At 40.9% G+C, this 16,440-nt stretch overlaps 1 protein-coding gene across 1 annotated transcript in view; it reads left to right on the top strand.

Moving 5' to 3' along the window:
- LOC145407675 (general transcription factor 3C polypeptide 1) overlaps positions 1–16,440 on the top strand; it is a 77,381-nt gene that overhangs the window by 57,897 nt on the left and 3,044 nt on the right. Inside the window, exons 28-33 of the mRNA XM_080278543.1 lie at positions 1,365–1,516; positions 3,089–3,233; positions 4,101–4,212; positions 6,177–6,374; positions 7,815–7,959; positions 11,313–11,599. Coding sequence (XP_080134669.1) covers positions 1,365–1,516; positions 3,089–3,233; positions 4,101–4,212; positions 6,177–6,374; positions 7,815–7,959; positions 11,313–11,599 — 1,039 coding nt within the window. The remainder of the gene's footprint in view (positions 1–1,364; positions 1,517–3,088; positions 3,234–4,100; positions 4,213–6,176; positions 6,375–7,814; positions 7,960–11,312; positions 11,600–16,440) is intronic.

The following is a 16,440-nucleotide window of genomic DNA, read 5'->3' as shown; positions in this document are numbered from 1 at the left end:
TATAGATTACAGTAATATTCCGGATCAGACACTTATTCTGATGCGATAATTAAACTAGTGTGCTAGTATGGAGAGGTATGGTGGATGAGTGTGTGAGGAAGAGAGGTTTGGAAACCAGTGAGGCTAGGGGACTGACAAGAGATCGAGCTGGTTTGATGAATATTGTTAGGAGAAGTGCATGATCAGGGATTTGGCACCCCTTTTTAACGTGACAGTGTCCAGATTGACTCTATCGGATACGTTTAAGTGAAGCTACAGAACGTGGTGAATGTTTTTGACGTTTCTGATAGAGCCAGGATTCCGGGGGCTTGAATGATGAGTGAATGGAAGCATGGCCCAGTGGATTGGCCAGATTTGGGCTGCCTGGACATTGCTAGTCCTCACTCTGCCCTAGGATGGGAAAGGAGGTCTGGATGATGATGATTATCTCTCTCTCTCTCTCTCTCTCTCTCTCTCTGTATATATATATGTATATATATATATATATATATATATATATATATATATATATACGTATACACAGTATATATATCACATTTACTGTACAGGCATCTTTCATTTTATTTAAGATGTGTGCTCCATACAGCTATTACTGTAAATGGGGGAAATAGCACAACATCTTCATATGCAGTAGGGAAACTTTAGTTGATGTTATTTCTTTAGTTGATTTTATAATTAAAGGCAACATTAGCATCAGAAGGGTAATATGTAACAAGGGCACACAGTATAATTCTTAAAATCTGACTTTTGAATTTCCAAAAATACCAGTTTCCAAAGAGAATTTTGGGTCATTTTATTGAACATTTTTGAAAGAATATAGTTAAAGTCCACCCCCCCTCAAAAAAAAAAAAAAAATGTTAAGTTTCCCTGGTCACTTTTGTGTTAAAGTGCTGAAGTAGTCTGCAGTCACCCAAGCTAGCTTAGGTTGAACTCACGTTAACCACAAGTTTGATTTAAGTTTTTGTTCTGTGATTGTATCCCGGTGGGTGAAAAAACTAATTATTTATTTTTTTCTCACATGAACAATTAAAACCATTATTGTGGGATAAATTATAACGTGGATACAGTGATTGCTGGAAGAAATGCCAAGCAGGTAGACTTGTGTACATATAACTGATGCTAATGATAGAGAATACCAGTTTTCCAGATGATTCAGATTTCCAAAACTCTTGTGGTCCCAGCAGTTTTGGATTTGGGGAATTGTACTGTGCTTTACATTATGCATCAAGACTCATGAACAGTGGTTTTAGTAGATGAACTGTTGGTTGCTGTGTCTTTCTATATTCCCTGATAATACTTGAGGATATTCTTTAGGTGCCAAAAGAGGTCTGGATGTTGATGATGATGATGATATTATATTCCAGGAGTTGTTCAGTGAGTGTGGATACAGTGTGATGGGGCTACTGAGGGAGATGGAGGAGGCACGGGTTGTGGTGAAGGTGGGTGTGGCGGTGGTGCGCTGGGTCACAGTGCCTTACTCACGGCCCTGGCTCATACATACCAACAAGATCACCAGGTCAGTAGAGAGAGAGAGAGAGAGAGAGTTGATGTTGATGAAGTGGCCTGAAAATTATGTATACTGTATAGTGTTCAGAATTTTGAATTTATTTTTAAAACCATGTCATTTTACTGATGCATCAGTATTTCTTGTTATATTCTTGCAGCTATTGGGTACTTTTCTTGAGCATAGGAGAGACTTTTCAAACAGTAGGGGTTGAGTATATCCTTCATTACCTGTTTCAGTACAAGGCCTCTCTCATAAGTTAAGTGAAATTTTGGTGAGATAGGAAGAATAGAAATAACATTATTTGGCCGAAGAGATTAAAGTATGTGTACATTTCTTTCTTCATTTTATGACATGACGTTGCACTATATATTGTAATAAACGAGTTACCCTCTGCCTCCTTCTCCTGCTTTTTAATTGTAAAACCTGTACACTGCTTCTTTTCACTCCATTGCCCAGTTGTTGTCTGCCTCTGCAGTACTGTAATATGAATGGTGTCGTAAGAATGAATACTTTCAGTCAATATCTGGGAGGAGCCTGGTTTGCAAGACTGTGCATTTGTGTGCATGGAGGGCTAATTTATATATAATGTAGGTGAAGGGTGATTGTGGGGCAGGGAAAGGGCCACATTGCCCATAGGGCTGGGCCAGAGCTGTATAATGCTATTTATTTGGTTTTAACTCCTACATCTTGGCTTTGTCTTTCCTAAGCTGAATGAAATTGTCTGGTGTTCATGAGAATAAAATTTAAAAGATGTATCTGGGCTGAAAAGGTGTAAAGTGATGTAGCATACATAGTTTGCCACATTTGCACATGGGCCAAAGAATGAAATTGCCACAGATTTTGTTACACTAAGTGATAAGCCATATGTTCTCCTGTAACAGGAAACTATTCACTGCACTGGATGGCAACCATATAGCCAAATGGTCGGTTGGTGTTTGAGTGGCTTAAGGCTCCCCAACCTGATGTTACCCATAATGGTTTACATCTGAGTAGTGGATGGGGGATTATTGTATAGATAATGTCACTCATGGAAGATTTGCTGGTTACTCTTATTTTAAAATGTCAGAACTGGGTAGCCTAGTTCTGGGTTCTTACATTCCTGGTGAGGCAAAAAAGGATTGTGTGATGAATAGATAGATATTGTAAATAGACAGAGAGAGAGAGAGAGAGAGAGAGAGAGAGGAATATATCAGATATAGGTATATGGAAATGATGCTGTGCTGCATGCTTATTGTCAGTGAGAACCTTAGAATTTTGTTCATAAATTTATAGATCTTTGTGTGTGTATATGTCTAAGAATGAACATACCGTAGATAAGAGTAAATGCATGGATGTGTGTTTTGTTTGTGAAGGGAGAAAGGTCTGACCATGTTGGGGGTTTTAATTACAATACCTTGATTCAGCATTAGAGAGTCTGCAACTGTACAAGGTTTCTTTTTGTTTAATAGCTGAGTACTGGGAATTGCCACATCACTGTGCCAGTATAAATCTGAAATTGCCAGTTGACATTTTAATGAAGAGCAGTATGAAAGTATTGCAAAATTATCCAGTTATTGTACTTCATCCTGTTTTTCATGACAGTGGGAATCGTAAGAGTATGAGGCTGCAGGGCGTGTACCGCATGAACCTTAACCCTACTGACAAGGAGGCAAGTGCAACGATAGGCCCTGGTAAAGAAATTTCAGCCCAAGAAGGTGAAGAGGAAATTCCATGTTCAGAGATGCAGGTACAGGACTCTAAAATTTGAAGTTTTGAACAAAATCATGTGAAATATTACTGTACTTCAGTTTTTTCAGTTACTCATACTGTATATGTAGAGGTTTTATGATTATTAAGGCATAATACTAAGTCCAGAATAGTTCTGTGGTCTTGAAACAGTTTTATTTAATGAATGGCCAATTTACCCTTTATTATTATTTATTTGTTAAGTAATTGTTGTTGTCAGACTAAAGAAGTAGTAATATTCTGCTATTTACCTAATGTTAGTACACTGACCCCGTTATAATTCACCACATTTAGGACATTGTTTTGGGTGAATGGACAAGATACTGACAACCATAAGGAAATGTTACTGTGCCTTGTAGGTCTTTAACTGGAGACAAAAAAAATTGGACACTGTCTTCTCAGCATTCTGGGTGTAGGATGGTTCATCCTACCATGTCAAATGCCTGGGTGTTGTCTTAGATCACTGAAACTTCTTCCTTACGCTGCATCCAGGATAAGATACAAGTGACAAGTGAATTTTTTTTTTTTTTTTTTTTTTTTTTTTTTTTTTTTCAGATATTGCAAAAGCTTAAATCAGTTTTTCCCTAACTGTAATATTACTTTAAAATAGAATTGAGAAAAGTCACCTTGTGGGAGGGTCAGTGTAATGCATAACATTTTTCCACTGTTAATGCCAAATGCTAAGCTTTGGTATTCTTTTGCGGAACAGTGCTCTGTATCACTTTTGAAAGCACTATAATGTGTATATTAGCTTTTTGTTATAAACCCAGGCTTTTTGCACTTTGTTATTTTTTTATTTTCTGTTCGTATGCCATTATTTTAAAATGAAATTCTTCATTTTTATCTTATTGTGATGGCTTTTGAGAAGGATGAGGGCAATGAGGAAGCACGCCAGGAACCAACAGCTGAGGAGGGCACATCTTCCATGATTGCCTCTGGTGATCTGGCATCAGAGTCCACAGCACCAGGTTTAGACACAGGTACAGTCAAACAAAAGAGCAGCATTGCATTGTCATGCATTGCTTATGAGAGCTCATGTTGAAGAGTTTTGGCAAAGCTCTTAGATATGACCTAAGAATTCTAAACTGTATCACCAACAGGTGGTGAGCATTCATGCTGGTGTGTGTGTGTGTGTGTTTGTGACCTAATTGTTGTGTGCAGGATTTGAACTATACGTGTTGTCCTGTCTGTTTATTTTTGAAAATTGTTTATCCAGTCTAGACTGAAACTCATGGATGTTCTTTGCTCATGCCACTTCCCCTTCTAAATTATTCCAAGTGTGTATAGCTCTATTTGAGAAACTAAATTTCTTTACATCACTGAGGCATCAACTTTTTCTCAGCTTGAATTCATGACGTCTTGTTCTTCCATAATATCCCACAAAGCAGTCCTCTCTGTCCATTCATTCTATTCCTCTTACACCTTTAAAAATCATTATCAAATCTCCTTTCCCCTCATAAGGCAGGTCTCTCAAGCTCGGTATTGATTTTGTGGGTATCACATGTATCTTCTACAGATTATCAGTGTTTTTTCAAGTATGGTGACCAGATCACTGCTGCATGTTCTAATCTTGTTCATATCACAGACATTGTTAATTCCCTCAACATCTCTTTGTCCATATAATCAAAAGCCACTCTCATACATGTCAGTAATCCATAAGCTCCTCCAGTAATCTTGTTTATGTGTTTTTCTGGTGATTGGTCATCCTGTAGAGTCATGCCAAGGTCCTTTTCTTGCTTTGCCTTATTTATTATTGTGTCTCTTTTCTCACTTTCTGCACCCAGATTTCATCCTTCATCATATTTGCATGCCCAAATCATCTTAATCTTCCCCTCCATATTACAGCACCAATACATTCCAGTCCCAGCCTTCCCCTCAACTCTTCAGTCACAGAACTTACCCCCCAGGCCTTGCACCCAAGGATGCATGACACATCCATCTAATCATTGTCATTTCTGCACGTTTGAGCCTACAGATATCCTTTTTGTTTACTGCCCAGGACTTACTACCATACAACATTACACTCCTAACACATGCCATATCCTTTAGCATTGAGATTCCTCTCCATGTCAGGTGAGGTAACTACTCCCTAAACTTCTCAAACTGCTCCTTTCCCTAGCCACAGTAATGTAGGATTAATTGGTAGTTTTAGTAGTTCATTTAAACAGCTAGTTTGTTCTGGAATTGTCTTTCACAGTCTGTCTTCCACACTGTCTTTAACCTCTATTCGAAAGCAGGAGTTATCCAGATGTCTCAAGGTGAATGGATCTTGATTTTAACTTCTTTTGTCCCGTTTCCTTTGTAAGTGACACATTGTTTCGTTTTCTTTTGGGGGAAGCTCTTTTTTTTTTTTTTTTTTTGAACACTTATTCCCACCTAAGAATGGAGTAAAGTAGGATCCAGAAACAATGAATGGGAAACTACTGAAGTGAAAGAACTATCAACAGCATGCCCAGTAAAATGAGCCACACATTGATTCATGCCCTCCAGACTTGGCTCCATTTTGCAAGCCTAGCCTTTTTTTTTTTTTAATGTAAAAAAGAAAGATCCAAAGACAGGTAGCCTGCAAAAGTTGCAACTCTTAGAAAATTTACAACCATAAAGGACTGAAATCAAGATATGTTCATTTCAGGATGTCAGGATTCATTACATTTAAATATTGGTGGTCATTGGCAGAGGGAAATACAGATTGAGAGAGACAGCTCCAGAGTTGACCAATTGCATGTATGAAAGCCAGAGTATTGATTAACTCTTGCAATAGAGAAATGTGGTATTTTCAATAAGTTGTCTTAGTAAGCACATCTTGATTGTGAATGACCTCTCATTTTGAAATTAGGCCAAATTTTAAATGTGCTGCAATAAATGGGATTGAATGTAGAATCCTTGGGAAAAGCAAATGAAGAGTTTCCATCATCACAACAACTAAATACTGTATGCCGTATAGGTGATGGAGGCAGTGATGGTGACACAGATGCAGCCACACTGATCATGAGCATGAGGGAGGAGAAGGAGGAACCACAAGCCATTGGAGATGCTGAACCCAGTACATCAGAGCAAGACACAGGAAAATTAGTAGGAGATGTTGCAGTCAGTGCCTCAAGACGCTCTCAAAGGATTTCAGAGAGAAATGACAAAGCCTTGGGTAAGAGTTAGGGCACCTAGTAATCAGTATGTGAATTATTTTTTTTGCCACCAATTTATAAAATTTCCTGTAAACCAGGAAACTGTTTACTACACTGGATGGTAAGCTTATAACCACGTGACTCATGGTGGTTTGCTGGGTTAAGATGCTCCAACCAGGTTGATCCTGTGAGGGTTTCTATCTAAGGGGTAGTTGGAGTTCAATGCTCACATAATGCCACTTTGGGGTGAGTAATGCTGGTTGCCCTTACTGTACATACTGGGTTTGAGTAGCTAGGTCTTGGACTTCTACACTCCTGATGTGAACGAAAGACTGGATGGTGGATAGATGGATATAAAATTTTATTTACATTTGGAAAGAGAGGTAAATATGTGAATACTCTTCAGAGCAGCTTGATTGAAGGAAGAGAAGTAGCTGGTACTGTGAATGTGTTGACAAAAATAAAGTACTGAGCATAGATTCAGCAAGAAAACTGCATGAAAGTGTCAGTCCACTAAAGCCCTAAACACAGCAGCACTTTGTATCAGGATGGAGTAGCTGCGGCATGCATCCAGGAGCCAAACATGTTCATATTTCCATGCACCTCGCCATGGGAAAGACCATGATCCAACCCTGGTGAGGCGCTGTCTACCACAAGGGAGTACTGGATCCCTTCATGGTGTATGTACAGCACTCATTTTTGCAGTTTTCATCCATTGTGGCCCAGATAAGTTTGTTAAGGCACAGTTAGGTTATTTTATGACCATATGTGTCCAGTTAGATTCATTCAGATCTAATCAGATCCATTCATACCCCTCACATCCAGTCATGTGCAGCCATGTCAAAGCAGGACAATTCAGATCAGTTTAGATTCAGTAACAGTAGGTCCATTCAGGCATCTTTAGGTTCATCCATATGCATTCAGTTAAGTTCCAGTCCATTCTGGTTAGTGCTTCATTCAAGCTACATTCAGGCCCAAGCACAATAAATCAGTTCTATACTATTTCAATCAGTTTTGATCTTTAAGGACCTTTCAGGTCAGTTTGGATGCTTATTATGGACTTAGGTTAATAAATAGGTACTGTATATGATTCTGGCCTTCTTGTCAGTGCAGTGGTTTTCAGGATATGAACAGCTTCATAACACAGTATTAATGTGCCCATTTCTGGGCCCAGCAATCCCCTTATATATCACACACCATCACATATCACCACTTCAGCACTAATACTATACCCACCATCCATACTACAAACATTATATGGTATGCAAGATTCACCTTATTCGTTTTTATGACATGTTGATGAGTCTTTTAGAAACAAATGAAATTGTTTAAACAAAATTTAAGTTATTTGACTCGTCCCTGCTGTATCCTAGAACTGAATATACATGCTTTTAGACAGCACACCATTTATGTTGCCCAGCTAACAGCTGGACAAATTTATGATTATCCTGTATTTTCAGAGAATGCATTGAGAAAAAGTGAGAACCAGGAAGAAGAATCACCCCGGCATGTCCACTCCTTCATGGCCATGCGTAAAAGACGGTACAAACGGGATGAGGAAGTGTGTAGAGAAATGGAGCGCACAGTCAAGCACCACCAAAATATGTAAGTCAGATAATTACTCATGAAGCACATTTTGATTCCCATGGGGTGCTTGCAGATATGTTTGCTTTGCCAGTACCACACCAGTTTTGTTTTCCTCATATATCTCGGTTTAATTTGACACATGCCTGGACCCCGCCTAGAAAATACGAGGAGCTCCATGGAGTAACTCTGAAACTGCCAATCTCGTTAAACCGAGAACCAGAGGTTAACAACACATTTAACTTTTACCCATGCTGCTTTCCAAAAACCTCCGTTGATCACTGTCATAAAAATAATATAAGGTGCTCCGTGAAGGAACATAAAAGGCACCATGTGTTCTAAATTATGTATTCTATCATCTGTTTTCTCTGTTTCACTTCTGGCACATTAGCAGTTACTCTGTGGAGCTTCTTATATGACTTGGAAGAAAGGTGTATATATAGTACCATACATAAATGAATTGCAGCACATGCATTATTAACCTCTCACAGTCTTTTTATGTGTGTCAGTTAGTGGAAGACTTCTATCTATCTGTCCATCTATCTATCTATCTATTGCCAGACGCCTCAATCCTGTATGGGGTGGCCACAAACAAATCGCCTCCACGTCGGCCTGTTCCCCTCCATTTCACTGCCCTACTCCCAACTCACACACCCCTCTCTCATATACCTCTCCACTCCATCTCTCCATCTCATCCTTGGCCTCCCCCTCCCTCTCCCCCCCTCCACCTCACTCACATACACTCTCCTCATCAGTCTCTCACCCTCCATCCTCTCCACATGGCCAAACCACCTCAGTGTGTTCCTTCTAATGCTTCTTATCACAGCCACAGCCACACAACAACACTCCTTTATATCCTCGTTTGTCAGCCTGTCTCCACAGGCTCCTCTTAAATAACTCTTTTCCACTGCTCTCACTCTTGACTTGTGTCCTTCCAACATCATCCAAGCTTCACTTCCATATGTTAGAGTTGGTATCACAATACTGTCATGTAGTAACTTTTTCACTTCCATGCTCACTTCCCTGTTTCTTATCACTGCTTTCAAGGAACCAGCAACCTTTCTTCCGTGTTGTACCCTTTCAAGCACTTCACCCTCCAAACTTCCATCCTTACTCATCACACTCTCCAAGTACTGAAACATACACACATTTTCCATTTCCTCGTCATCCAACCTCACTGTACGTTCACTGACTTCACCTCTCTCAAAGACCATCACTTTACTCTTCCCTACATTCACCTTTAGTTTCCGTTTCTTACACACTCTCCCAAACTCATCTACCAAGCCTTGCAGCTCCCCTTCGTCTTCGCTCAACAACATCATCTGCAAACAACAGCACATGGAGTTTCCAAACACTACCCTCTCTCACCAGGGCCACTCCAACATCCACTGCCCTACCTTGTATAGTACCTCTTTTATTACCCCATCCATGTACAGATTGAACAACCATGGAGACATGGCACATCCCTGTTTCCACCCAACCTTCAACGAGAAAATTTCACTCAGTTCACCATCCACACGCACTGCAGCCTTAGCACCATCATTCATACTCTTCACAGCATTCAACAACTTCCCATCTACTCCGTATATTCTTAATACTTTCCACAATCCTTGTCTATCCACCCTGTCATATACTTTCTCCAAATCCATGAAAGCGGCATACAACTTCTTTCCCTTCTCTAGAAACTTTCCTACTAAAGATCTAAGAATGAATATCTGATCTACACAACCTCTTCCCTTCCTAAAGCCTCCCTGTTCTTCTCCAACTAATTCCTCTGTTATTTCCCTAACTCTGTTAATAAGTATCCTACCATACACTTTTCCTATTACACTAAGAAGATGAATGCCCCTATGATTACTACACACTTCTTTTTCCCCTCTTCCTTTGTACAAGGGAATAACTATACCTGACTTCCAATCCTCTGGGACTCTACCTTCCTCCCAGGCCAATCTGCACATCTTCCACATTCATTCACTACTGTCTCTCCCCCATGCTTCAGCATTTTACCACACACTCCTTCAGTTCCTGGGGCTTTCCCCAATTTGACTTTCTTCATTGCTTCCACAACTTCTATCCTACTGATTTCTTCCTGTCTTCTCACCTCCCTCCTTCTCCCAGCCATTCCGCAGCCACTTATACTCGCATTACTTCCATCCTTTATGTTCAACAATTCCTTAAAGTGTTCTCTCCATCTGCTCACGTTTTCTCCCTTCTCCACTAGTAATCTACCATTTTTATCTTTCACTACCTTGCTAACTTCATTGCCACCCTGTCTTACTGTCTTCACCTTCTTCCAGAACATTTTCTTACATTCCCTCCACTTTACACTCAAATTCCCTCCAAATTCCTCATCCACTCTCTTCTTACTCTCTCATACTAATCTTTTCACCTCTCTGTTCCTTTCTACATATAACACTCTCTTCTGCCTCTCAACTTCTTCCATGCCCCCTTTTTTAGTAAGCTTATGTTTATGAATGCTATCATTAGATGCATATGTTATGATATGTGATATGATAAAGTTCCATAGATACTTATTAATTTGTGAGGTATAATGCAGAGATGGTTGGTAGAGTTGAGCAGAGGCTGTTGCGATGGTTTGGGCATATGGAGAGAATGGATAATGAGCGATTGGTGAAAAAGATAACTAGATCTGATGTGAGAGGTGTAAGGCTGAGAGGAAGACCACGAATAGGATGGATGGACAGTGTGAAGAGAGCACTGGATGCGAGAGGAATGTCTGTTGAGCAAGGAAGAGTGGCTGTGCGTGACAGAAATAAATGGAGAGAAATTGTGAATGAATAAGTGATGACGCAGCCCTGAGGGGATATTCTCCCGCATTTGGTCTGATCAGCTAGTCAGGTCAGGTGCGGGTAAGGGGATGGGTCTGTTATGATGTGGCAGGGGTAAACCAGTTCTGCTGTCGGGCCCTGCTGCTGATGTCACTGATTGCATTGCGCAGTTGACCCTTGTGCGGTGTGGTGCAGTGAGGATCTGTCCGTTCTCTCCTTTGGGGCTAAGATGTGAATGAATGTGTTTGAATGGATGAGTAAATGGGGAGTGTGTCGTCCTGTCTCGGCTACCTCCCTTTCCTTGGGGGAAGCAGCCTAGGTATATAGATAGATAGATAGATAGATAATGCAGAGTCGTTCAGTTTTAATGATTCTTAGGTGTGGGCGGATTTTAATCCAATAGCTCATAATATTTTATTTTGCAGTTATTAAGGTAAGATGTGTAAGAATTAATGTAGCAGGTGACTGAGGTGAAAGATGTAAAGGAATTACCTGTATTGTACTCAGTGTTAGTACAACAGGATAAGAACTAAAGTCATTGCAGAATGGATAATGTAACGGTAGAGAATGTGGTTTGACTGGCAGATCTGATTATGAAGAAATCAGTGTGGCAGTACGTCCTTGGGTGCGGCTGAATGGAACTCTCAATCGGCGTGTGGTGGATCGAATGCTGGGCTCTGTTTTGTGCTTGGTTATGGAGCGTCCGGGCATCAGTGGACGGGACATTGTGCGCCGCTTCTCTCCTGCCCTACAGCCAGCCCATACACATGAACTCTTGGACACTCTGGTGGAGCTGCAGTGTGTAATCCGACAGGAGCTGTTACGTTCTCATGCACCGTCACTCTTCTCACCTACTGTTGATTACAACCTTGGTTAGTCCCACTTGATGTTGTTATTATTGTGTCTCATTGACCTCTCCCATGAAGATTAAACTCTACAGTTATCTTTGAATTATTTTGGTACTGAGAAGTAGACTCATTGTTATTTTCCATGCACTTTATATAATGCTTTTTTTTTTTTTTTTTTTTTTTTTTTTTTTTTAAAGACAACAGTTAATTATGGAATTATCTGTATTCTTGGTTTAGTTATTATTATTGTGCAATGTGGTATGTTTATATCTCTATATTCCTGGTTTAGTTATTATTATCTTGCAATGTAGTACAGTACATGTATATCCCTATATTCCTGGCTTAGTTATTATTATTGAGCAATGTGGTACATAAATGTATATTTTGTACATCGTGCAATTTGAATATGTAATTGATTTTGTTAGGCACCGTATACTATGCATCAGTTCCTCATCTTACATGCTCTTGCTTCTCATGTTCTTCATTAATTCATTCATCATCTACGGTAATCCTGTTTGCTCCATGAGGAGCATAGGAGCCTGGGGCTAGGCAAGTTGGTCCTGACATTTAAGATGAGGGTGACTAGCCCCACTCATCCCTGAGTGGCATTACTTGAGCAATAAACCCCAGCCATTCCTTGGATATAAACCTGCCCAGGCTCAATCCGACTGAAGTGCCTTAATTACCCACTAAACCTCCACGTGCCATAATTTGGTTATATGGTTACCACCGACAGGTAGAAATCAGTAGGATAGAGGTTGTGGAAGCAATGAAGAAAGTTAAATCGGGGAAAGCCCCAGGAATTGATGGAGTGTGTGGTGAGATGCTGAAGCATGGGGGAGAGATAGTAGTAGAATGGATGTGGAAGATGTGCAGATTGGCCTGGGAGGAAGGTAGAGTCCCGGAGGATTGGAAGTCAGGTATAATTATTCCCTTGTACAAAGGAAAAGGGGAAAAAGAAGTATGTGGTAATCATAGGGGCATTTGTCTTCTTAGTATAATAGGAAAAGTGTATGGTAGGATACTTATAGACAGAGTTAGAGAAAGAACAGAGAAATTAGTTGGAGAAGAACAGGGAGGCTTTAGGAAGGGAAGAGGTTGTGTAGATCAGATATTCATTCTTAGATCTTTAGTGGAAAAGTTTCTAGAGAAGGGAAAGAAGTTGTATGCGGCTTTCATGGATTTGGAGAAAGCATATGACAGGGTGGATAGACAAGGATTGTGGAAAGTGTTAAGAATATATGGAGTAGATGGGAAGTTGTTGAATGCTGTGAAGAGTATGTATGATGGTGCTAAGGCTGCAGTGCGTGTGGATGGTGAACTAAGTGAATTTTTCTCTTTGAAAGTTGGTTTGAAACAGGGATGTGTCATGTCTCCATGGTTGTTCAATCTGTACATGGATGGGGTAATAAAAGAGGTACAAGGTAGGGTAGTGGATGTTGGAGTGGCCCTGGTGAGAGAGGATAGTGTTTGGAAACTCCCTGTACTGTTGTTTGCAGATGATACTGTGTTGTTGAGTGAAGATGAAGGGGAGCTGCAAGGCTTGGTGGATGAGTTTGAGAGAGTGTGTAAGAAACGGAACCTAAAGGTGAATGTAGGGAAGAGTAAAGTGATGGTCTTTGAGAGAGGTGAAGTCAGTGAATGTATAGCGAGGTTGGATGGTGAGGAATTGGAAAATGTGAGTACGTTTAAGTATTTGGGTAGTGTGATGAGTAAGGATGGAGGTTTGGAGGGTGAAGTGCTTGAAAGGGTACAGCAGGGAAGAAAGGTTGCTGGTTCCTTGAAAGCAGTGATAAGAAACAGGGAAGTGAGCATGGAAGTAAAAAAGTTACTACATGACAGTATTGTGATACCAACTCTAACGTACGGAAGTGAAGCTTGGACGTTGTTGGAAGGACACAAGTCAAGAGTGAGAGCAGTGGAAATGAGTTATTTAAGAGGAGCTTGTGGAGTCACGTGGAGAGACAGGCTGACGAATGAGGATATAAAGGAGCGTTGTGGTGTTGATGTGGATGTGATAGGAAGCGTTGTGAGGAACACACTGAGGTGGTTTGGCCATGTGGAGAGGATGGAGGGTGAAAGACTGACGAAGAGAGTGTATGTGAGTGAGGTGGAGGGTGGAAGAGGGAGGGGGAGACCGAGGATGAGATGGAGGGATGGGGTGGAGAGGTATATGAGAGAGGGGGGTGTGAGTTGGGAGCAGGGTAGTGAAATAGCGGGGGACAGGGCGACTTGGAGGCGATTTGTTTGTGGCCACCCCAAACGGGATTGAGGCGTCTGGCAATAGATAGATAGATAGATAGTTACCACCGAGCATAGTAAATGGCTTCCTGGCGTACAGGAAACCATTTGGCTTGTCACTCAGTGTACAATCACCTGCAGACAGAAGGAAGAGGAAAGAATGAAGGAAAGAAAGACAGAAGAAGAAGGAAAGAAGAGAGGAAAGGGCAGGCACATGAGGGCAGCACTACATTGAGTGAGTGGATGGTGAGCATCCCCACTTACTAGTGTGTTTTTGACTATGTAGATATTACTCAGAATAGGAACACTTCACATAACACTGTTCAGTATTAAACAATTAGGATGTGCTATGAAGAATCAGGAAATGATGCAGCTGACAGTAAGTTTTATCTTGTTGTATTCCCTGTTTCTGTAAAATGCTAATGAACTGTAACATCTAAAATACAGATACAGCTAACTGCAACATGAAGAATATATATATATATTTTTTTTATCAGATGAACTTTCTTGCTAGATTCTAACCTGCAGTTGACAAGAAGTGTAATCAGTTGACAAGAAATGCATTGTTGTGATAAGTCGGGAATTTCTATATTTAGACATACAGTATAGGCATTAATTAAAATGTGGTAACTATGATGAAATGGTAGCTGATGTATTTGTATACATGAGAGACCCATGCTTGTTGGAAAGGCACATACTCATGAAGGTAGCATAGCAGCATGGAAGGCAACAAACCTTATTTTTGGTCCAGGGAGGCAGAGGCCTGTGTATAGTTTACATTGGTTGTGGCTCTCTGGCATGCATCATCTGCAATGGAATCAGGACAGTTAACCGTATCTGTTGCCAGCTGAGTAGGGTGAACTTAATAAAGAAGGAGGTGGCTTCAGCCAAACACATTGCGTGATAGGTAACACAATTTTTTAATGTCCATTCATTTCGGCCACTGGCACTCGTTCTCCCTTCATGTCCTCATGCGGTAGCAGCTTAAGTAACATACGCCGTCCTCTAGGCATTGTGGGATGTGGTAAGAGATATCAAACGAATCACAACTAAAGCAGTGGGTATCAATGCATAAAGAATTATGCAGTCCTAGGGTGTCACAAATATTGAGAACTGTCAGATTTGCACCTTACAGGGGAGTCCTCATTATCTTGCTGCTAGCCACTAAGCCTGAAAGGTCTTATGCATCAATCTGTTCATGTAATTGCCGAATCACAAAGGATGCTGTGGAGAGGAAGAGCAGAAGACCACACAGGTAGGCTGTGCTGCTGGGATGTCACTACAGCCTTCATACAGGAAAGAAAGCAGTTTTTGGCAGGGCAGAAGTGTTTTTTGTGTGATAGTTATGGCACCCAAAAGAAGGTCCCAGAACTGAAAGCAGGGATACCCTAAGTTGGTAATATATGCTCTAATTGTGCTGCAAGAATGGAAGCCAACCTCCTAGTGGGTATTTGCATAGATCCATTGACTATAAGGCAGAACAGGGACCAGCTTGGGTAGCTGTTTGAAAGATTGGTATTGTGTGACAGCAGTGCAGTACCATTTCTTACCTGATGCTCAAGTTAGCCATCCAGTGAAGCATAGCACAAGGTCTTGAATCGTGTGAATAGTTGAGCCATTTGACCTCCTTATAAGTGGCTCAGCCCCCACCTTGGTATACAATTTGAAAGCACTCGTGAAGTTTTGTTTGTTTCTCATATGCATTATATAAAATGCAGATAATCACTTTATTATTGTTGACAGTCAAAGATAATGTAAATTTATGCTTTCTTAGATGCCATAATGCGAGACTACTAGAATAAAGAAATAGTGCATCATAAGGAAAGAGTTAAAGCATTGGCTTTTTGTGTTCAACTTTTTTTTTGTTTCTTCTTTAACACCATGAAACGGCTGAAAAATGGGAAAGCAGCTGGCGTTGATGAGGTGTATGAATTGATGATTAGATGTAGTGGAGGGAGCAGAATGAAGTGCTTGTGTAAGAAGGCATGGATGAGTGAAACTGTGCCAGTAGAGTGGAAGAAGGCTGTGGTTGTACAAGGGGTGATTAGAAAGAAATGACAGTGAGTCCATAAACTTTTATTAGCATGAAGAACTATCAAACTATGACTCACATTCCTTCAAAGTACTCCCCTCCAACCTCTATGCAGCGTTCCATTCTCTTTCTCCACTTCATGAAGCAAGCGTGGTACTCTGAAGACGGTATACTTCGGAGTTCTGAATTGACGGTCCGTGCCAAGTCTTGGATGCGATGAAATTGCTTCCCAGCGATGGCAGATTTAATTTTTGGAAACAACCAAAAGTCACAGGGAGCCAGGTCAGGGGAGTAGGGTGGGTGGGGGAGCAGAGTTATACCTTGTTGTTCCAGGTACTGCATAGTGAGGCGAGCTTTGTGGGGTGCAGCATTGTCGTGGTGCAGCAAAAGGCGAGACCGACGGCGGGTTGGTGCGGTGTTGGCCTTGTGTTCCAAGACTTGTGGAAGGACCTTGTCTGTGTAGTATTGGGCTGTGATAGTGGACTTTTCAGGCATCACATCCACGCATATTGGTCCTTGAGAATTGAAAAAGATGGTGAAAAGGCGCTTCCGGCTGCGAAATCCTTCCTTCAAAATCTGAGGTCGAGGGTCT

The sequence above is a fragment of the Coenobita brevimanus genome, chromosome 74 (assembly GCF_032717465.1).
Source record: "Coenobita brevimanus isolate Jiangsu-jjx chromosome 74, ASM3271746v2, whole genome shotgun sequence".
Lineage (NCBI taxonomy): Eukaryota > Metazoa > Arthropoda > Malacostraca > Decapoda > Coenobitidae > Coenobita > Coenobita brevimanus.
This window is presented reverse-complemented; position numbering and strand designations above follow the sequence as displayed.